Below are 21935 nucleotides of genomic sequence, written 5' to 3'. Positions count from 1 at the left end.
GTGGCAATTCACAAGCACAGTTATGGGACACTATAGCCTTGATCTCCTGGGTTCCAGCAGTTCTCCCACCTTCGCCTCCTGAGTAGCTGGGACTACAGGTGTACCACCACTCCTGGCTTCTTAAATGTCTTTATTCTCATTGTAAAGGCACATATATGTTAGTTTTGGAAAAATTGGGAAAAGTCTAAATTAAAAAAACAAAGCAGGCTCGTCTCTTAGGGGAAAAATGAGAGGATCTGTATTTTAAGAATTTTTACTGGAAGGCCGGGTGCAATGGCTCATAGCTATAATCCCAGCACTTTGGGAGGCCAAGGTGAGATAATTGCTTCTGCCCAGGAGTTCAAGACCAGCTCGAACAACATGGCAAGACTCTGTCTCTACAAAAAAATTTAAAACTTAGCTGGGCGTCGTGATGCACGCTTCTGTCATCTCAGCTACTCAGGAAGCTGAGGTGAGAGGATCACTTGAGCCCAGGAGGGTGAGACTGTGTGAGCCATGATTGCACTGCTTCACTTCAGCCTGGGTAGCAGTGAGACCCTGTCTCCAAAAATAAAAAGAATTTTTACTGGTAATAGTGAGGAACACTGCTTTATGTTCTGTGACTAAAGCCTTTACTGCCTTTACGTAACAAAGCACTCACCTTAATTACCTTCCCATACTTTTACAATTTAATTTTTTATATTTAGTTCCTCATCATTTTCTTACTGATTCTTCTGATTTTGTTTTCTCAGGAATTTCCCCCCAAAATGGAATGCTTTTTGGTATTAAAATAGTAGTCACTTAAACAGCTTTTTGTTAAAGCATAAAGGTCTACCTTATTGTTGTTTGTAATTTGTTGCCTTAAATAACAGTCATTGGATGTTTTCTCCCACAAATTCAGACAGGGCTTGGCTGGCCCATTCCCCTGCTCCACATGGCTTTGACAGGGGTTATTTGAGGTCTGCCTTATTTTTCATGGCTGCCTCTTGCTTCATTGTAAGTCTGTAGCCATAGGATGTTTAATTAGTCCACCTTTAATAGACATTTAGAATTTTTTCCAGTTTTCAATATTTAATCAGAATGTGATGCATTATCTTTGCACACATATTTTAACATACTTTTCCAATTACTTCCTTAACAATGAATAATGAGAAGTGGAGTTACTGTCAAAAGAAATGCATATTTTTCTTTTTGATACATGTTGCTTTCCAAAATTATACCGAATTGCCAGAGTACTTGAGAATTGCCATTTCTTTATATCCTCATCAATACCAATTAGCATTTTTAAAATCTTGGCCATATAGATAGATTAAACATGCCTCATTGTTTTATTTCTATTCCTTTAGTGATTAGTAAGAACTTTTTAAAAACAGCTTTTTAAGATATAATTCATGTACCATATAGTCCTTGCTTCAAGTGTACAGTTGAGTGGTATTTAGTATATTGTGTAACCATCACCACAGTCAATTCTGAAACATTTTTGCCACTCCAAAGAGAAACCTAGTACCATTAGCAGTTATTCCCCATTTCCCCTGAACCCCCATCTCCAGCCAACCGCTAGTCTTTCTACCCCCATGGATGTATCTATTCTGGGCATTTCCTAGAAATTGAATCACAGAATATGTGGTCTTTTGTGACTGGCTTCTTTTACGAAGCATGTTTTCGGAGTTCATGTTGTAGTATGTGTGGTTACTTCCCTTTTTACGGTTGAATAATATTCCGTTTTGGATATATACCGTGTTTTGTTTTTCCCTTCATCACTTGATGGGCATTTGAATTGTATCCACTTTTTGGCTATTTGTAAAAGGCTGTTGTGAACATTTTTTACAGTTTTCGTGTGAACGTGCATTTTCAGTTCTTTTGGTTGTATACCTAAAATAGGAATTGCAGAGGTCATGTGGTAATTTTATGTTTGACCTTTTGAGGAATTGCCAGACTGTTTTCCAGAGTGGCTGCTGCCTTCTACATTCCCACACCAATGTATGAGGATTCCAGGTTCTCCACATCCTGGCCACCCTGTTGCTATTGGTTAGCATTTGACTTTTTATTATAGCCATGTGGTGGGTGTGAAGTGGTATCTCACTGTGGTCTTAACTTGCATTTCCCTAATGGCTAATAAGGTTCAACATCTTTTCATGTGCTTATTGGCCATTCGTGTATCTTCTTTGCATAAATATCTATTCAGAGCTTTCACTTATTTTTTAATTGGGCTATTAGTCTTTTTATTACTGAGTTGTAAGAGTTTTTAAAATATGTTCTAGATGCAAGTGCTTTATCAGACCTATGATTTGCAAATATTTTCTCTTTCACTTTCCACTTTCACAGTTCATTATTTTGTAATGGTATCCTTTGAAGCATAAAAGTTTTTAATTTTTTATGAAATCAGTTTATTTTTCTTTTATCACTTGCACTTTTGGTGATGTAGTAAGAAACTGCCTAATCCAAGGTCGTGAAGATTTATTCTCGGTTTTCTTCTGTGAATGGTACGATTGTCACTCTTACGTTGAAGTGTTTGCTCCACCTTGAGTTCATTTTCGAGTGGGAGGTAGAGAGGAGGCTGCCTGCATCCTTCTGCCTGGGCTGTCCAGTGCCTGTGCTCCTCCTCATTGTCATTGAGAAACGATCCCTCCCTCCCTTGCGTTGCCTCAGCACCAAGGTGTAGAACATTTTTGTATTTGTCGTTTCTTTGTATTTTGTGAGGTGTCTGCATTTTCTTTGCCCAATTTTTTAGTGGGATAGTATCCTTTCTTTCCTGAGAGCATTTGCATAAAAGATCAACCAATTTGCTCGCAGTTTTTCACTTTTTAAACTCCATTTTGTTTATGTTAAGAAGGCTTTCTCATCCTCATGTCCTAAAAGTTTTTAAATTTTTTTCTCCATTTTAAGCCATTTTTAATCACTTTAGTTCATATGAATTTTTTTTTTTAATAAAAGGGAAGATAAGGATCAAAGATGCCTCACCACTCTTGAATGTAAAGCACCACCTTGAGGAGACAATCGTCCTCTCTTATCTGGGGTTTCACTTTCCAGCAATCACAAAATAAGTGAGTGCAGTACAATAAGGTGTTGAGAGAGAGAGAGACCACATTCATGTAGCTTTTATTACAGTGTATTGTTAGTAATGGTTCTATTTCATTATTAATGTTAATCTCTTACTATACCTAATTTATAAATTAAACTTTATCATAGGTGTGTGTATAGGAAATAATACAGTATATATAGGATTCAGTACTATCTGAAGTTTCAGGCATCCACTGGGAGTTGGAACCTGAACTCTGAGGATAAGGGGGGACTTCTACATGCTAATTTGATATACACGTATGTCTGTTTCTGGACTTAAGTAAAGAAATTAGCTTTATAGTATGTTTCAGTATCTGGCAATATAGATTGCCCCTTTATTTTTACTGTTTTTCAAAATTTCCTTGGCTCTTAGAAAAACAAAATCGCACAAAACGTAGTTTACTTTTGGGGCAGCTTCCACCACGATGGCTTTGTTCTGTGCTTTAAAGGGAGGTTCCGAAGTACTCTCCCTCCATCCTCAGTGCCTGCCTGCCAGTGGGAACTGGGCAGGGAGGTTGGGAAAGTCTGAAGGATGCTTCTGACAGATTTGGGGGCCACCTACAGTTCACATCTAACTCTCATGGCTCATTGAACACCAGCCTGGGAGAGGAGGAAATTAAGTGTGCCCCTGTATTTGTAAGTACTTTGCAAAACTAAGCTAGTCCCAGACAAATATACAGAATTCCATGGGGAAGGACAGACACAGGGACACAAGACATTTTCCATTCCACTGTTGACTCAGCTTCACCCTCAGAAAGGCTTTTGAGATGCATGTTGTAAACAATATGTAGAGCTCATTAAACTGTGCATTTGTCCTCCATCCAGAGGTAGACAAATAACAGACCAAATTTTAAATTTGCCATATAGTTTCCAACCATCCTGTTTTGACATATGGTCAGGTGTAGTGCAAAAGACACTATTAAAAATACATGCCAGGCTGGGCATGGTGGCTCATGCCTGTAATCTCAGCACTTTGGGAGGCTGAGGCGTGCCGGTCTCTTTAGGTCAGGAGTTCGAGACCAGCTTGGCCAACATGGTGAAACCCCATCTCTACTAAAAATACAAAAAGTAGCCAGGCGTGGTGGTGGGCATCTGTAATCCCAGCTACTTGGGAGGCTGAGGCAGGAGAATCGCTTGAACCCAGGAGGCAGAGGTCGCAGTAAGCTGAGGTGGCGCCACTGCACTCCAGCTTAGGCAATAGAGTGAGACTCCCATCTCAAAAAAAAAAAAAAGTACAAGCCAGTTAGGTGGCACCACACATCTGTGATCCCAGCTACATGGGAGGCTGAGGTGGGAAGATCAGTTGAGCCCAGGAGGCCAGCCTGGGCAACATAGCAAGACCTTGTCTCTGAAATTTTAAAAAAAGAATATTTTTAAGTCCCAAATGAAATCAGTGTGTTAATTGTTGGTGAATTAAGAACAGTCTGGTTATAATTTACTTGTAGAGCTAAATTTTTTGCCTAATTTTTATATAATTTTTTTGGTATGTGATATTTCTGTACTTTAAGACACAGTGAGAGGACAACTGTGTGGTCTCTTCAACAAGGTAGTGTCAGGAGTAAAAAAAGGGAAGATACAATAGATTAAGAACCTTAAAAACAACCAAATACAGGATGTGGGCCTTCATGGAGTCCTGATTTGTGAACACCAGCTCTAAAAGCCATGTTTTGGACAACCAGAGAAATTGGGATATGACTCAGTATTAGCTGATGCCCAAGAAGGATTGTTCTTTTTCTTAGGTGTAAGGATGATATCCTTTCCTTTCCATTTTTCTGTATGTTTGAAATTTTCATAAACGTAAAAGAAAGAGACCCAAATGAGGCTCATTTTGTGTTTCTCCCATTCCTCCATATCTCCATTCCTGTTGATTTCTCGATGGACCTTCCAATCCACAGGGATAAGCCAGTTGAGCAGTGGACTTAACACCAGTACTGCATGCTTGCAGGGGCAGCTCAAGGCCTGTTTGCTTACTGAAGCTTTATTTACAATTATAAAAAATAAAGGAGGGGCCAGGGATTCCAGTTTATGCCCCATAACAAGAACTAGTTAAATGAGTATAAAGTTAAAAGAGTAGCATGCTGATCATTACAAGTCATTCCAGCCCACTATCTGAGACAGTTTAGTGGTATGGGGCAGAACATGGAAAAAACACTAAGCAAAACATGTGTGTTGCAGGGGAGATACGAGGCTCTATTGATTATGGTTCATACGTAAACATTTATAGAGAAAAAAGAAGGGAAAAAAACCTATCAACGCTTTAGTAGTGGACTTCTGGATAATGGGATTTTAATTGTTGTTAATTATTTCTGTAGTAGTTCTCTGGCTTTCCAAATTTCCTGCAGTGTATATATATACTTTTATAATCAGGAAAAAATAAACATAAGAGGCTATTTTCTCTTAGGGAGTTGAGCCCTGCATTCGTGGTGTTCTGCTTCTCAGCTAGGATGCTGATTTTGCTCTGGGTCCTTCTCAGAATTGCTTTGGGTCCTTCTCAGACTTCCAAGAGTTTTGCTCCCAAGCCCAGCCACCCAGCTTTTCTATGTACTTATTTTCTAGTTCTCATAAAGGTAAAATCAAAACAGAAAACTCTATAAACTTTTAAAAGTGAGCTTTGATTCATTAAAAATTATTTTTATAGTTTTCTCTCCTCTTTGTGAATATACAGTTTTGATTCATACGTTTTTAAAAAATCCGAGTGGCGTACTTTAGGGGAGGTAATGAGGGTCGTGGAAGCAAGCTGGAAATATCAGAGTACTAGAGAAAATTGGAAATCCCGGAACTGTGGATGATACTGTTGCACATTAGGAACACTTGTCTTACTGCCTAAGTCTTTTTTAGTAAGTTTATCTGAAGAATGCTTATAGTTTGTAAAGAAGAAGACTCTATGGGTCCCCTTTTCCATTTTCCTTGCTGTTAAAAGGTTTGTTTGGTCTGGCTTGTTATTTCAGGCAAATGAAAGCAAACCCTTTCTGTATTTTTAGCAGATCACCAAATCTTTGAAAATTGTCAGCTGTCTGAGTGGAAATTTTAATGAATAACAAAGCATAGGACAAGAATGCATTTCCCATTGCAGTGGGTGGTTGTATTAAGGCTAACTGTCATTATTCTTTTAGGAGAGGTAATGGTTGCTGTGAAATCAAGCTGCAGGCATTGTCCTTCTAGTCATGTGATAATGAAATCCAAAAGGTGGCCCTGATTCTTTTTGCTACATCAAATGTTTGTAGTACATTGCAATTGGTCAGGCCTTGGCAAATCTTTTTTTTTTGTTTTTTTTTTGAGACGGAGTCTCGATCTGTCGCCCAGGCTGGAGTGCAGTGGCGCCATCTCAGCTCACTGCAAGCTCCGCCTCCCGGGTTCACACCATTCTCCTGCCTCAGCCTCCCGAGTAGGTGGGACTACAGGCGCCCGCCACCACGCCTATAGTCCTAATTTTTTCTGTTTTTTAGTAGAGATGAGGTCTCATCGTGTTAGCCAGGGTGGTCCCGATCTCCTGACCTCGTGATCCGCCTGCCTCGGCCTCCCAGAGTGCTGAGATTACAGGCGTGAGCCAACGCGCTCGGCCAGGCCTTGGCAATCTTTTTAATTAGGTTGTACCCTATGAAATTACCAGTGTTTGGCCATTTGGGACCTACAGAAACAGCAGTTTCATATGGTCCAGCTGGTATAGTACACAGCTTTTCCTGTAGTTGTGTATATTGTAGAGTGAGTTGGATTTTGGTTGCTACAGTGAAGAGCCAGCCGTTGTCTTGCTTGGATGATAATTGTATACAAGTGAACTTGAATCAGCCTTGCTGCTGAGTTGGGTTGATTTCTGTGCTGCTGGATCTTCTTAAAGTCATCAGTGGGTTAGAGAACTACACCAGCCTTCTCTCTGTGGTCGGTATTATCCATCAGCTTTTGCTTTTGTTTGAGAAATAATTAATGAATATGACTTGGAACTCTGAGAGGTTAAAGTATTTTTATTATTTTGCTTTATTTTAGTCTCAGATGCAAACATCAGTGGGAATTGTACCCACACAAGCAATTGCAACAGGCCCCACTGCAGATCCTGAAAAACGCAAACTGATACAGCAGCAGCTGGTTCTACTGCTTCATGCTCATAAGTGTCAGAGACGAGAGCAAGCAAACGGAGAGGTTCGGGCCTGCTCGCTCCCGCATTGTCGAACCATGAAAAACGTTTTGAATCACATGACGCATTGTCAGGCTGGGAAAGCCTGCCAAGGTAAGTGCTGTTTTTGGAACTCCTAGTGGTAGAGGTCAGGAAGAATTTGCCTTTATTGTTCTTACAGCAGCTCTCTGGTTCATAAGGCTCCGGCAGCCTGAGTGCTGCCTTCCATTGGGTGTGGCAAGACATGTTGTGCTCACGTTCCCCACGCGACGACAGTCAGGTGCTCCAGGAAGTCTTATCTGCTGAAGAGAAAGGCGATTTGGTTTTCTGATACTCTGTGAACTTCTGCTGCTTGAAGCTGTGCCCCGTATTTGTTCTTTTCCTCCTTCCTCTGTCATGGAAGACATTGGTCACTTCTTGAGCACTGTCTTTGTTGTGAATGTCTAGATTGTGGTTTTCTTTTGGGCAATGAACATAGCACAGGCACGTGCAGGCACACGCCCTTCCTGCATCCCAACATCTGTCTTGGTGGCCTGCGGCCTTGCTCCTCTGTCCTGTGTCTTGAGGCAAGTGCGGATGACAGCGAAGTTGTCCTGGGTGACTGGCAGTGACATGGGGAACTATGCACTGTATCATCCCAGGGGAGGTGGTGAACTAGGCACTTCACGTGCCCTCTGTCTCCCCTTTTACCGCAGACACCTCATTTCTACCGAAGGAAGTGTTTCTTATTAACAGCTGTACTTTCCTTTAATCTTTATTCTCTTTCCTTCTCTTCTCATGCTCATAAACTTTAGGGGAATCTCCCCCTGGTCTCCCCGTCTCCCGTTGTGACATTTGTGAGTCCCCAGAGTAACCCTGTTGTAACAGAGAAGCAGAGAAGGGTAAGGTTAGACCTTTAGAAGATGAAGACGGAATAACCAGGGTCAGTTACCCTCTCGAGTACTTCTTCACCAAGTGCCCAGAGTCCCTTTCAGAATCTCTACAGACTTCTCATTTGCTTCTCTATCTGTATTTCTTCACTGTAGTATTTAGGTGGTTTCATCTTGAAACATAATTGAACCTTTTTATTTTAAATAGTGACATCACAGAACTATTATTTGTTCTACCTTTCATTGCAGTTGTTCGCTATTCCAGGTTGAATAGTTTTTGTTTTGTTTTGTGGGCTGCCCTTTATCACCCATCCTTCATAACATTGCTTCTAGGGGAAGTTTTGTTTGGATTTCTCAACAGTCAACTTACAAACTTTTTGGAAAACAGCCTGTTTGTAAGTTGAGGACTGCCTATACTGTGTTATGGTTACACTTGTTACCATTTTCTTATGGAATCTGGCATTATAATTTAGGTATAATTGAAAGTGTGACGATTTGGATAGAAAAATAACATCTCGTTGTTTTTCTGGTCATAGTTGCCCATTGTGCATCTTCACGACAAATCATCTCTCATTGGAAGAACTGCACACGACATGACTGTCCTGTTTGCCTCCCTTTGAAAAATGCCAGTGACAAGCGAAACCAACAAAGTAAGTGAGCACGGGGGCAGAGAAGCTTGGAGATGAGAATAGAAGTTGTTTCTAAAGAAAATTCAGAGAGTAGGTAGGGAGTGGGCAGGGGTTATGAGCCACGGAGTGCAGGGTGAGGTAGGGCGGACAGCATCCCAAGGTACAGCCAAGCTCAGAGGGCAGGCGGGCTCTCCGTGTCAGGAACGGCTGTGATAATGTTGGACCCTGACTCACTCACTGCCTCTCCCTCTCCCTGCCCCCTGCATACACGCACTTGAAGCAGCATGGAACAGCAGAGTCACTTTGTTCACTGAGCCAACACGAAGACATGGTATTTCCTGACAGTTACTCCATACATGAGAATTTAAATTCCATGTCGCTATAATGGCAGTGACGTCTTAGGGAGGGGGATAGAGGGGATACTTCTTTTGGAATTGGAAAGCCCTTATCCTGAAGTAAATTTTGAAGGCTCTGTCAGTCAGTCTGGGTCAGTATAAAATCCCACACAGACATTTGTGAAGGTTTCCCTCTACGTGGAGCTATGGTCCCCAGAACTCTTTGTATAACTAAACATTCACTCTGCTTCACAGTGAGAGCCTCTGCCCTAGGGCTGCTGCATCGTGATCACCCCAGTCGTTTTGCCGTTGTCTAGGTTGTCTGTAGCCCTCGGCACGGCTGGTTACGCAGCGATCCCTGCTTGTTGGGAGGTCCGCCTGGGGCTCTGGGGCTCCCTGCCATTTGTAGGCTTCAGGCAGTAAGAAGGATGAACCTCCCTCCCGTTTTTCAACCATCTTCCTGTCATTTTAGAGGTAAAACTGTGGTCTTTGGGTGTGTCATTCAGTTTCGGACAGCTAGGAAGTGCCCTTCAATCTCCTGTCCCCTCTGGCTGGAGCTGTACCCTTAGCGACCCTTCCAGCACAGCACAGTCTTCCTCATCTTCCTCCATCTCGTCTGTGCCATCTTGCCACCCTCCCCTGTTTTGTGTATTACGTGTTCATTCCTCTCATTCTTCTTGATCATCCTTCCTCAAGACCCCGCAGCTGCCTGGAGAACATGTGCTGCTTTTCTTTCTGGTTGTTTCTGAGTGGCCCAGGGAAAGATGGAAAAAGTGCTTTGTTCCTAAGAGTACTGTGGAGTGGCGTGCCAGTGACAGCCCCCGTGGTTTTCCTTTTACTGAGTCCAGCCCACCTCCCTCTGGCGGCGAGGGAGTAGGCAGCGAGCTGACGCTGACCCTGCTTCCTTTAAAGCAGGGTGTCCCTGTCATAGAGAAGAGAAATGCCAGGGTAATGGGGCCTGTTATCTGCCTCCCTACAGAAGAACCACAACGAGTTTCCTTTAAAAGCCAGTTTCCTGGCCAGGCGCAATGGCTCACGCCTGTAATCCCAACACTTTGGGAGGCCGAGGTGGGCAGATCACCTGAGGTTGGGAGTTGGAGACCAGTCTCTACTAAAAACACAAAATTAGCCGGGCGTGGTGGCGCATGCCTGTAATTCCAGCTACTTGGGAGGCTGAGGCAGGAGAATCACTTAAACCTGGGAGGCGGAGGTTGCGGTGAGCTGAGATCACGCCAGTGCACTCCAGCCTGGGCAACAAGGGCGAAACTCTGTCTCAAAAAAAAAAAAAAAAAAAAAAAAGCCAGTTTCCTAAAAGTCAGTTAAATTATTCTTTGATTGACTAAAATTTGAATTAATAAACAATTTCCCTGGACATTTTTTATATAAAGTGACATTCTGGAATCCTGGGTCTTCTAGAACCAGATATTTGGGACAGTAGTTCTAATGGAATACAGTCTGTTTTTCCTCCCACGTTACTGTAAAAGTTTTTTCTTTAGTATATTGTGATGGCTAAATTTCTTGTGTTTTAGGGCACATTTCAGTAATAGGCTCTTTAAGTGCCAAAATATTCATTGTCAAGTTTGTAGTTATACAATATTCTATGAATAATGAGCTAGAATTTTACTCTTAACTTTAATTTGGGGGTGTGGCTTTTTGAGGATCTTTTGTTTTTAGTACATACTACCATGACAGTTGTAAACTTTGGTGATTTCTCTTTTTAAGAAACACTTATGTGGTTTTTGTTTTAAAAGAAAAAAGAAGCGTATGTGGTTTTTTTTTTTTAACCATCCTTATAACTGCCTGAGTGTTGTGAAAATTGATTCTGTGCATGCTCTGTCAAGTGGTAAACCACAGGTTTTCTACTAGTCAGAATGTAAGATATTACCAGGATGATTTTATAAAGTCACAAGGAAGATTTAGATTAACTTGCTGCAAGGTTTTGGTAGTTTTTTTTTACAAAAGTATGATTGACAAGGTTTCAGCAATATCCTTTTTGTAAATTTTATTGTTTTTTCTCTTCTCCCAAAGCAAATTATGCTTATCGTGTGTGAACTCTTGAGTTAGGAACCCAGAGAGGAAAATGTGAATCTGACCCTACGTTGGCTTAAGGTTGGGTTTTGAAGACAATATATATGTTAAAAATAACGTAAGGGTGACCTCCCTCAAAGGACTGAAGTAGAGACAAGTCAGTGCAATCGGCATTCTTTTCGAGGAGAATTGGAGCGCACCTGACTACTTTATAGAGAAAGGTGGGACTTGGTGGAGCCCAGTGCAAACAGAATAACAAAGGAAGAACATTTCAGACAGTGGTGACAGTGTCTGCACAGTGCACAGCTTGTGAGGGCATGCATTTGACTGGACTGGGGTTCCTGTGCAAACGAGGTGAACAGAAAGGTGGACTGTGATGAGCTCCTGGAAGCCTCAGGGACTCTGCCGAGACCCACCTGTGCTCGCTCTGTGGAGACTGCCTTAGGGGCCCCGGGACTCTGCTTTTTAGGCAGTGTTTCCCACAGGCCAGTGCTGGTCTTACCTGATGCACACTTCCTTGGTCAGCACATGCTCCACTCTCTTAACTTCTGTGATTAATGTCTCCACTGAGAGAACCTTCCAGAATCACCTGTGGAGCTAATCTGAGGTTCTTTGAAATGAAGCCCAGACCATTGATTACCTTTTTGGTCTGTGTTGAGTTTTGTTTGGTTGGTTGGTTTGTTTTGAGACGGAGTCTTGCTCTGTCATCCAGACTGGCATGCAGTGGCATAGCCAAGTCTCACTGCAGCCTCAACCTCTCGGGCCCAAGCAGTCATTCCACTTCAGCCTCCTGAGTACCTGGGACTGCAGGCATCTGCCACCATACCTGGCTAATTTTTGTATTTTTTGTAGAGATAGGGTTTCACCATGTTGCTCAGGCTTGTCTCGAACTCCTGAGCTCAAGTGATCTTCCCACCTTGACCTCCCAAAAGTCCTGGGATTACAGGTGTGAGCCACCGCGCCTGGCCTCATTCGATTTTTCCTTGAATTGTTTTTTAAAGATTCTGTAATCACTGATCTCGAGTTAACCATCCCTTATAGCAATATTCAATTTTTGTTGAATAATTAGGACTTGCCAAGATAAGTATCTTATGTCAATCCTGGCATCTGACCTCCAGTAAATTCAGTGCACAGAGTGGCATGGAGGACTGGGCTTTGGGACCCGTGAGCAGGTTCCCCTCTTGGGGCTTATGCTGCCTCACTTGTGAAGTTCTTGCTGCTCAAAATGTAGGCCTCAGGGAAGCCATAGAGGTGCTCCCGGGTTGTAAGCAATAAAGAAATTGGGCCCCCATTTGAGACCTCTTATATTAAAACCTGCATTTTTATAAAAATCCTGGGTGATTAGTGTGCACATTAAAATCTGGGATGCACTGCTCTGGATGCCTTGAAAGACCAGGTATCTGGGCCAGTGCTGGTGAGAGGGTTTGAGTCATTCTCTGAGAGAGAGACCAGGGGTTTTCCAACCTAGAGTCCCCCAGGGACTGTTGAAGCAAGTGCGCAGGGTCGGCCCCAGAGCCAGCCTAATGCATGCACTGTCCCGGCTGCGTCAGCCGTGGCCCCAGCTGCTGCCCGGCATCTCCATGAGTGTAGCTCCCACTGCTTCACCTGGCAACATGTTCCATCTGTAGGTGCCTCAGATTGTTTAAAACACCTCCTTTTGGCCGGACGCAGTGGCTAACGTCTGTAATCCTTGCACTTTGGGAGGCTGAGTGAGACAGGCGGATTGCCTGAGCTCAGGTTCAAGACCAGCCTGAGCAACACAGTGAAACCCCGTCTCTACTAAAATACAAATAATTAGCTGGGCATGGCAGCATGCGCCTGTAGTCCCAGCTACTCGGTATCCTGAGGTGGGAGGCTGAGGCAGGAGAATGACTTGATGAACCCGGGAGGCAGAGGTTGCAGTGAGCCAAGATCGCACCACTGCACTCCAGCCTGGGCGACAGAGCAAGACTACGTCTCAAAAAAAACAAAACAAAACAAAACAAACAAAAAAAAAAAACCTCCTTTTTTTATATGGAGTCAGGATCTCCCTCCTTTGAACTGCCACTCATCGAATAGCCCATCAGGTGCCCAGTGAGTGTGTGTGGAGCAGGCCCTTTGTTCACTTGAGGGCCCTTCAGAGATTTTCACCTCTTTTGACAGACTGTAGTGGGATGGGGGACAGCAAGGAGCAGAATCTGAAGGCTGTAGAGAGAATGGTGGGCTTGATTGACCCTGACTTAAGCACCAAAGGGTCGTGGGTGATGTGTTTCATCTGAACAGCTTTTCTCCTTGCTAGCAAGGAGCAGTGTCACTGCGCCAGTGTCACTTGGCTTCTGAAGAAAGCCTTTTGCTTGAGGGCTTGTGGCCGTGCCTGATAGGAGGCTGAGTCTCCAGCCTGGCAGTGCCTGGGTTCCCCTCAGTGCTTCTCTTCACTGTCGTGCCCCACGCAGTGCATAGGAAGGTGCCAGGTAGGAAGTAGGTCCTGGCCCACGCAATGCCCGCAAGGTACGGTGGTGCCACCAGCAACTTTGTAGAGATGGCTGCAGGTCTGAATAAATTCTTTTTTTTTTTTTTTTGAGACGAAGTCTCACTCTGTTGCCCAGGCTAGAGTGCAGTGGCGCGATCTTAGTTCACCGCAACCTCCGTCTCCCTAGTTCAAGCGATTCCTGCCTCAGCCTCCCGAGTAGCTGGGATTACAGGCACATGCCACCATGCCTGGCTACTTTATGTATTTTTAGTAGAGATGGGGTTTCACCATGTTGTCCAAGCTGGTCTTGAACTCCTGACCTCAGGTGATCTCCCCACCCTCATACTCCCAAAGTGCTGGGATTACAGGCGTGAGCCACCTGAATAAATTCTAGCATTGCTTTTTTAGTAGAAATCTAAGTGTCTTGGTATCCTTGGGAAACTGGTTCCAGGACACCCCAGGTATACCAAAACCAGGTGGACTCAAGCCCTACAGCTGGCCTTCCCCATACACAAGTTTCGCCTCCCGCAAGCACTGTGTTTCTGGCCTGCGTTGGGTGACCCCGTGGCTCACTCTCGTGCTGCTGAAGCATCAGCTGTAGCAACTACTGCTCTGCTTCATGGTCTGTCTCCCCCTACCCTCACAAAGTTTGGAGATTTGATTCGTGTCCGTTTTCACTGAATTTCCAAATGGAGTTCAGTTTTATTGAGAATGATTAGGGGCTTAAGTTGTCTGAGTAACTGAGTGCTTTGCATCAGCAACATAGACTGTACAGAAAACCTCTTAGTGGAACATTCCTTTTTTCTTTTGTTTTTTGAGACAGAGTCTCTCTGTTGCCCAGGCTGGAGTGTAGTGGCGCGATCTCAGCTCACTGCAACTTCTACCTCCTAGGTTCAAGCGGTTCTCCTGCCTCAGCCTCCCAAGTAGCTGAGATGACAGGCACGCACCACCACACTCAGCTAATTTTTGTATTTTTAATAGAGATGGGGTTTCACCATGTTATTAGCCAGGCTGGTCTCGAACTCCTGACCTCAAGTGATCCACCTGCCTCGGCCTCCCAAAGTGCTGGGATTACAGGCATGAGCCACTGCACCCAGTTACACTTGGCCGTACCCGGCCTCTTAGTGGAACATTGTTTGTGCATGAAGAGTGGCAGGTGAGTCCGAGAAAGAGCCTGCTATAAAACCTGGCCTTTTGTTCATAGGTCATAGGCTCCTTCTTCAGCAACATCAGAAGGGGTGGTGAGACTAGGGGATGTTGGGGAGCTTTAAAGAGGTCAATATCCAGGACAGGAGTGTTGCCTGATGGGCCCAGAAGAACCCAGCCACTGTGTTAGTGCATTGCAGGTGTGTTGTGACTTCCTAAAAGTTAGAGCTTTATGCTCTAGCGAGGAAGAAAGATGTAGAAATGGCCAAATGAGCACACGGCCTTGACATTGGAAGAAGTTAAGTGGCAATAATACAGAAAGGATAAATAGAGAAACTTCATCCTTAGGGATGCCAGGTAGATGGACCAATCTCCGTGCATTTCTGTTCAGTTCCAAGACACTCCATGGGCTGCTCTGCGAGGGCCCATGGTGTGCTGGCCGCTGTGCTATAGCTGGCACGTCCCCTGGACTCTGCACAGCAGGTTACGTGGCCCATGTGGCAGGTGGTGAAGAGCAAAACCGAATTTGACATTAATCCCACCTTTCAGGGATGCACAGGGAACGTGACATGAGCCTGATTTTCCCTGTCCCAGGGTTCCAAGGTGCAGTTTGGGTGCATTAGGTGATTATTAGATAATCTGTTGTCCCTAGGCTCAGGGAATGCAGAGATTGTGCCCACACCATGTCTGGGAGCCTGGCAGAGTGTACTCACTGAGTCTGTCACGTGAGTGAGTGAATACACGAAGGGTCAGTGTCTAAAGACAAGCAGGGGTACAGGAGTCACTGTGGGATTTCAGAGAGGGATTGGGAATACCACCATGGAGCACTTGGAGCACCTTGAGGTTGCAGTACAGTTGATGGTGGCTTATACATAGTGACTCCCCTTTCAGTCAGCCATCACCCTGCAGTGAATGCCTGAGCACCCTTACCCTTCAGTATTTGTGTCATTTCATCTAATAGCATCATTTGGACTTCAAATTCAGCCATGCTTAAATGGCAGAGACCTTCTTTATTTGTTCATAATTAATTTCCTTTGCTTCTGAATTTTAGAAATGATGAGTTCCAAATGCTTCTCATGGGTATATTTTCTTTTAAAATAAAAATATAATAATGTTTACGTTTAGAAAATGAATGCCTCTAACACAAAATGCAGTGAACATGTCAGCAGCTTCCGTGGGAGGCCTATGTGAGTATGAGGCGTTGGCTGCCCTGTAAGTGGCTGTGGGCTTAGGAGTGGCATTCACTGTAAGGTGGGGCATTTTAGTTAAGTAGATGGCACTTGGGGAGGTGTGGATAAAAGAGAAATGTAGTAGGAAGAAGTCAATAAAGGGTTTACGGGAAATGGAAGGCTCCATACTTGGTTTCTTTTAAGTTCTTCTCCACAGTCCATCACCATGTGTGTTAAATATAGCGTAGCCCTGTTCTTCCTTACATCGCAAGGTTGTAGAAAAATAAACAATCCTACCACTGTTAACTTTGATTTCTATACCATAGTGCTTCTTAAAAATGTAGGATGTCGGTTTCAGAAGTATGGTGGACACATGTTTAAAGTTTTGGGGAGTAGTAAGTATTAGAATACTTTTAAAGGTATTGTGCATGACTTACTTCAGCTACACACTTGTCATAAAGTGCACCTTGGGAGTTGCTTTTCATTTATGTTAACGAGTGCTTGGTGTATGTAGTTGTGTCTGATGAGTGTTAATGAGTTGATCTGAATATCATTATTAGAAAAGTTAATAGTATGGAATGTATAATTACCAGGAATTTTTTTTCACACATTTTAGTTTAATTAAGTTGCTCTGGTAGGTATTGGGGTTATTATAGGTGTGCTGATGGTTGAATGTGAGAATATTACTGTTACACGTAGTGGTTGGGATTTGAAAGAAAGGCTTTGTGGTCGTGTTTTATGTATCAAAAATGGTGTGTTATAGCAACAACACTATAAGATGCTATTTTTAACATGACTCTAAAATTTGTGGAAGTTAGAAAGGAACTCAAAAATACGAATAAATGGTATCATATAGAACTTCTGCCATATGATAAATTTTCACACAACAGCATTTGGGTTGTTGCGACAGATGAGGGGGCTGGCAAACAGGTAACAGGTGGGTAGGTAGGTGGGTAGATGAATTGACCTTGAAATGTCCAAGTTGATGCAAGTTTGGAGTTGTCTCTCCATTACCTTGGAAGCCCTTTGGGATGGAGCTCCTTATGTTGACACCAGTTTTTCCTTTAGTCTCCTGGGGTTAGCTAGCTGGATGGGGCAGCTTCCCTGCCAGCCAGCAGTGGGCCTCAGTAGCAGAAGCTGACTTTGGCCACGTGAGGCAGAGCCACCTCCTGAATATCAGAGGTGCTGAGGTAGCCCCTGGATAATAAGACCCATGCAGAATTGCGAAGCCTCACTCCAACCTTAATTTCAAACAGCTCAGTCAGTCAATCAATCAAGTACAGTATTTCTTGAACAGCTTCATGTAGCTGGAGAGCTCAGCATGGTGCTCTGCTGCATAGGAATCCCATCAGAAGGATATGTCCATGCTGTCATTGTTTGTGTACGTTTCAAGGACTTGCAATTATGTGATTTGGAAGAGCACATTATAGATTTATTAATCAAAACTGACCAACCAGGTATCATCTCTGCTCCTTCTCTTAAGCCCTCTGTACCTGTGCAGGTGAGCAGTGAAGGACAGGGTTGGGGTCAACAGGAGGGGGCTCCTCTGTTCATCTCAGAGGTGTCTGCTGGTCCCCAGAGAATCAGACGTTTCCCTTGTCATACATTTGCCACTCCCTGGAACTGACTTCTTGAGGAGTCTCTAGGTTATAAGACATAATAATTTTTTTCAAGTGTTATCTGTGAGATTTTATGGTCTGTTGCTTGCTAAGATAGAAACTTGACTTTTCTTTAACTTTTTGTTCCTCACTTACTGCTAGGCAGAATAAATGAGTCCTTCAGCACAGTTCCTTTCTCCCTAGCCTTGTTTACTGCTTTATGATATTCATGTATAGTATTTTGATGAAATGTATTTGCTTCTCAATAGTTTTTAAATCATTCGTGGGCTTCTCCCTTTTACTTACCTCTCTTTTTTGTCTGTCTGTCTGTTTGTCGTTATAGCCATCCTGGGGTCTCCAGCTAGTGGAATTCAAAACACAATTGGTTCTGTTGGCACAGGGCAACAGAATGCCACTTCTTTAAGTAACCCAAATCCCATAGACCCCAGCTCCATGCAGCGAGCCTATGCTGCTCTCGGACTCCCCTACATGAACCAGCCCCAGACGCAGCTGCAGCCTCAGGTTCCTGGCCAGCAACCAGCACAGCCTCAAACCCACCAGCAGATGAGGACTCTCAACCCCCTGGGTAGGTGAAGGAACTCTCAACTTCGTTCTTACTTGTCCAAATGCAGCAAAGGGAATGGAGCGATGGAACCCAAGGCAGTTTTCAGTTTGTTTTGTGTTTTTTACTACAGTGGTTGAAATAAAAAATCTCCCAGGAAAAAGCTGAAGTATCTGATGCAAGGAAAATGTTACATGCTTATAAAAAGAGCAGCATTTGCAAATGAAGCAGTGTTTTTGTTGCTTGCTGTGCCACTTCTTTCTGGACAGTTTTCATAAAGAATGTGCCATGTGCCTCAGAATGCAGATCTCACAAGTCAGGATGCTGACTGGACGCCTCATGCTGACTGTTGTCATTTATTTGTTGGAGTACTTGTGTTTGCCAGTTTCTCACACATCTTGGTTAGGGTCTACCCCTCAGTTGGAAGTGACCAGCCTGGACTTCAGCAGGTTAATGACAGGAGTCCTGGAAACTCTTGGCTCAGGCTGCTGGACATGTCAGCATTTCTTTTGTCACCCCAGCCCATTATTTGCCAGCCTTTGATCGTTTGCTCACACATCGCCATGATTTTGCCATGTCTGCATATGGTTTCCTTAATATTTTTCTTTAAGTGGACACAGTCCCTTTACATTTAGGCTTAAGCTAAGCAGTGATGTCTGTGAAGTCAAGACTGGCTGACTAGTTGTGCTAGTTTTGTTCTTTCCCTAATAGAGTAACTATTTTACACTTAAAAATTACTCCTTAAAATATGCCCAGCTAAAGTCATCTTACTTGTTGCTTTCTGGAAAACAACTGCCCTAATGAATGTCTAACTAATACTGGCCAGGAGACTGAGTTAGAATCCTGAGACCCAAGTGTTAATCTAACTCCTCTCCTGTTGATGGTATAATTTGGGACTAGCTTAACCTTTTTTAGTCTCAGCTTTCGTTTCGTTTAATAGGAAGATTGTAGACAAATTGACCTCTATATTTTTTTCCTGAGCTTAATTTCTATGATTTTATTTTCTGATATTGGGGGTGGAGACACAGAGGTGTGTGTCAGTGCAGCTGAGTCACTCAGGAGCGATACTAATGAAGCAGAATGAAAGTAAGAGGCTGCATATGGGTCATTTATAACTTTTTCACTTAGATACCAGCTAACCTCCATAAACACACCTTACTTTGGTTACAAAGTAGAGTGGGGAGGGTGTCTACTGATTATTTGTGCACGTTGATTACCATTATTGAAAATATGACACTCAGAGTTCCTGCCGCAGTGCTTACTATAACTGGCCAGAATCACTTATTTAAATAATCACCAATTGTTTATATGGTGGCATGTTGGTTATCTGTCATCAAAACTTTGAAGTATATATTAAAATTTAACTGTTGATTGATTTCTTTTCTGTCTTTAAAGGAAATAATCCAATGAACATTCCAGCAGGAGGAATAACAACAGATCAGCAGCCCCCAAACTTGATTTCAGAATCAGCTCTTCCGACTTCCCTGGGGGCCACAAAGTAAGACCCTGTTTCAGTTCTGAGTGACAGTCCAACAGGAGCATGGACTGAGAACCACACAAAACTGATTCTTTCTAAATGTGTGGCAGAGAAAATAGTTTAAATGGGGTGGTGAGGGGTGAATGCTGTTTTCCTTTTTTTCTTTAATTATAAATGTAGAGCAGATAATAGATTAAACATAGTTTAAGTTTTATTTATTTACATCACTTGGCTCTCCTGACTTAAACTTTTAAAAGTCACATGTGGTGGTAGAAGAACCTTACTAGACAAAGTGTGTTTGAGTCACTTCAGTAGATGGATGAAGTGTCTTTATTTCCTCCTTAGCCCACTGATGAACGATGGCTCCAACTCTGGTAACATTGGAACCCTCAGCACTATACCAACAGCAGCTCCTCCTTCTAGCACCGGTGTAAGGAAAGGCTGGCACGAACATGTCACTCAGGACCTGCGGAGCCATCTAGTGCATAAACTGTACGTAACAGTTTTGCAGTTTCATAGATGTTTGATTTTATTCCTGTGTTGCCCATTGGCTACCAGATGACAGTACCCTAGGAGCCTATACAAGTCACGTGCTTATTTAGGGAGCCACTCTCACTGCTGGTAGAGTTCTGGCAGCCCTAGGCAGGCCAGAGATTCCCACACTCTATGTCCTCGGTGAGCGGGGGTGACAAAGAGAGCATTGGTGGCTCTGTACTGCCAAGGGGCACTGACTTGCAGCCCCTATCACCGAGGCAAAGACCCTCAGTGCAGCCTGGCCTTAATGTGCTTCTGCACTTTAGGCTGCGTGAGGGGGCTGGGGTTAGCTCAAGAGCCTCACCTTATTTTGTAGTTCCAGATTCTAGTTGTGGAGACCCCTCAGAATTGGAAAAGTTTAGAGTATAGATGGGATGTCATTATCACCTTACAGTTAGTTAACATAACGGAAAGTTAACAGTTAACTTTTTTTTTTTTTTTTTGAGACAGAGTCTCGCTCTGTTGCTTAGACTGGAGTACAGTGGCACAGTCTTAGCTCACTGCAACCTCCACCTCCCAGGTTCAAGTGATTCTCCTGCCTCAGCCTCCCGAGTACCTGGGATTACAAACACATGCCACCACCCCCAGCTAGTTTTTGTGTTTTTGGTAGAGACAGGGTTTCACCACGCTGGCCAGGCTGGTCTCAAACTCCTGACCTCAAGTGATGCGTCCACCTCAGCCTCCCGAAGTGCTGGGATTATGAGCCACCGCACCCGGCCTTTTTGTTGTTGTTGTTGTTGAGAGAGAGAGACGGAGTCTTGCCAGGTTCCCCAAGCTGGTCTCAAACTCCTGGCCTCAAGTAATCCTCTTGCCTTGGCCTCCCAAAGTGCTGGGTGGCATGAGCCACTACACCAAGCCTAACTTTGTTGAGCTAGTTATTTTAAATGAGCTAGACTTACATTCCCTTTGAGTTTTTTCCCTTCCTTATTTTGATCAAATTTTTTTTAGTAATAAGTAGTTTAAAAATTAGGGATTTGAAAATCGTGTTACTCTGGAAATGACCCAGCACATACTTGTTAATAGCAAAATGTTGATGTGTTTGATGTGTAGATAAGTTGATAGGTCAGGATTGTCTCCAGGGAGTTAACATCATTCATGTATTGATATGCTAGGCAAGAGAGGCTTGGCATTTCTCTCCACACTGTATTGCCACCAGAGATACATGATCCTGATTTTGTAGTGCTTATTTGACGGCATTGGAAGTAGCTTCAGGCCAGGTGCAGTGGCCCCCACGTGTAATTCCAGTGCTTTGGGAGGCTGAGGTGGGAGGATTGTGTGAGCCCAGGAGTTCAGGCCAGCCGGGGCAACATAATAAAACTCCATCTCTACAGAAAATTTAAAAATTAGCCAGGCATGGTGGTGTGCACCTGTACTTCCCAGCTTACTTTAGAGGCTGAGGTGGGAAGATCATTGAGCCCAGGAGTTCAAAGTTGCAGTGAGCTATGATCATGCCACTGTACTCCAGCCTGGGCGATAGAGCAAGACCCTGTGTCTTTTTTTTTTTTTTTTTTTTTTTTTTTTTGATATGGAGTCTCACTCTGTCGCTCAGGCTGGAGTGCAATGGCACGATCTCAGCTCACTGCAACCTCTGCCTCCCGGGTTCAAGCAATTCTCTTGCCTCAGCCTCCCGAGTAGCTGGGATTACAGGCATCCACCACCATGCCCAGCTAATTTTTGTATTTTTAGTAGAGACAGGATTTCACCACGTTGGCCAGGCGGATCTCAAACTGCTGACCTCAGGTGATTCTCCCGCCTCAGCCTCCCAAAGTGCTGGGATTACAAGCGTGAGCCACCGCGCCTGGACGAAACCCCATGTCTTTAAAAAAAAGAAGAAAGAAAAAAAGTAGTTTGATAGATGTGTTATCCTTTCAGCGTCCAAGCCATCTTCCCAACACCTGATCCCGCAGCTCTAAAGGATCGCCGCATGGAAAACCTGGTAGCCTATGCTAAGAAAGTGGAAGGGGACATGTACGAGTCTGCCAACAGCAGGGT

The 21935-nt window shown here is 43.7% G+C and overlaps 1 protein-coding gene across 9 annotated transcripts in view; it reads left to right on the top strand.

Moving 5' to 3' along the window:
- CREBBP (CREB binding protein) overlaps positions 1 to 21935 on the top strand; it is a 154745-nt gene that overhangs the window by 79058 nt on the left and 53752 nt on the right. For 5 of the 9 annotated variants that reach the window (XM_523285.8, XM_054668793.2, XM_009430211.5 and 2 more), the window contains 6 exons: positions 7021 to 7261; positions 8553 to 8666; positions 17714 to 17956; positions 19328 to 19430; positions 19755 to 19901; positions 21816 to 21933. In XM_523285.8, the coding sequence (XP_523285.3) occupies positions 7021 to 7261; positions 8553 to 8666; positions 17714 to 17956; positions 19328 to 19430; positions 19755 to 19901; positions 21816 to 21933 (966 nt within the window). The remainder of the gene's footprint in view (positions 1 to 7020; positions 7262 to 8552; positions 8667 to 17713; positions 17957 to 19327; positions 19431 to 19754; positions 19902 to 21815; positions 21934 to 21935) is intronic. The other 4 variants (XM_003314954.6, XM_054668795.2, XM_054668794.2 and 1 more) reach the window with 1 other exon arrangement.

The sequence above is a fragment of the Pan troglodytes genome, chromosome 18, assembly GCF_028858775.2.
Source record: "Pan troglodytes isolate AG18354 chromosome 18, NHGRI_mPanTro3-v2.0_pri, whole genome shotgun sequence".
Taxonomy (NCBI): domain Eukaryota; kingdom Metazoa; phylum Chordata; class Mammalia; order Primates; family Hominidae; genus Pan; species Pan troglodytes.
This window is presented reverse-complemented; position numbering and strand designations above follow the sequence as displayed.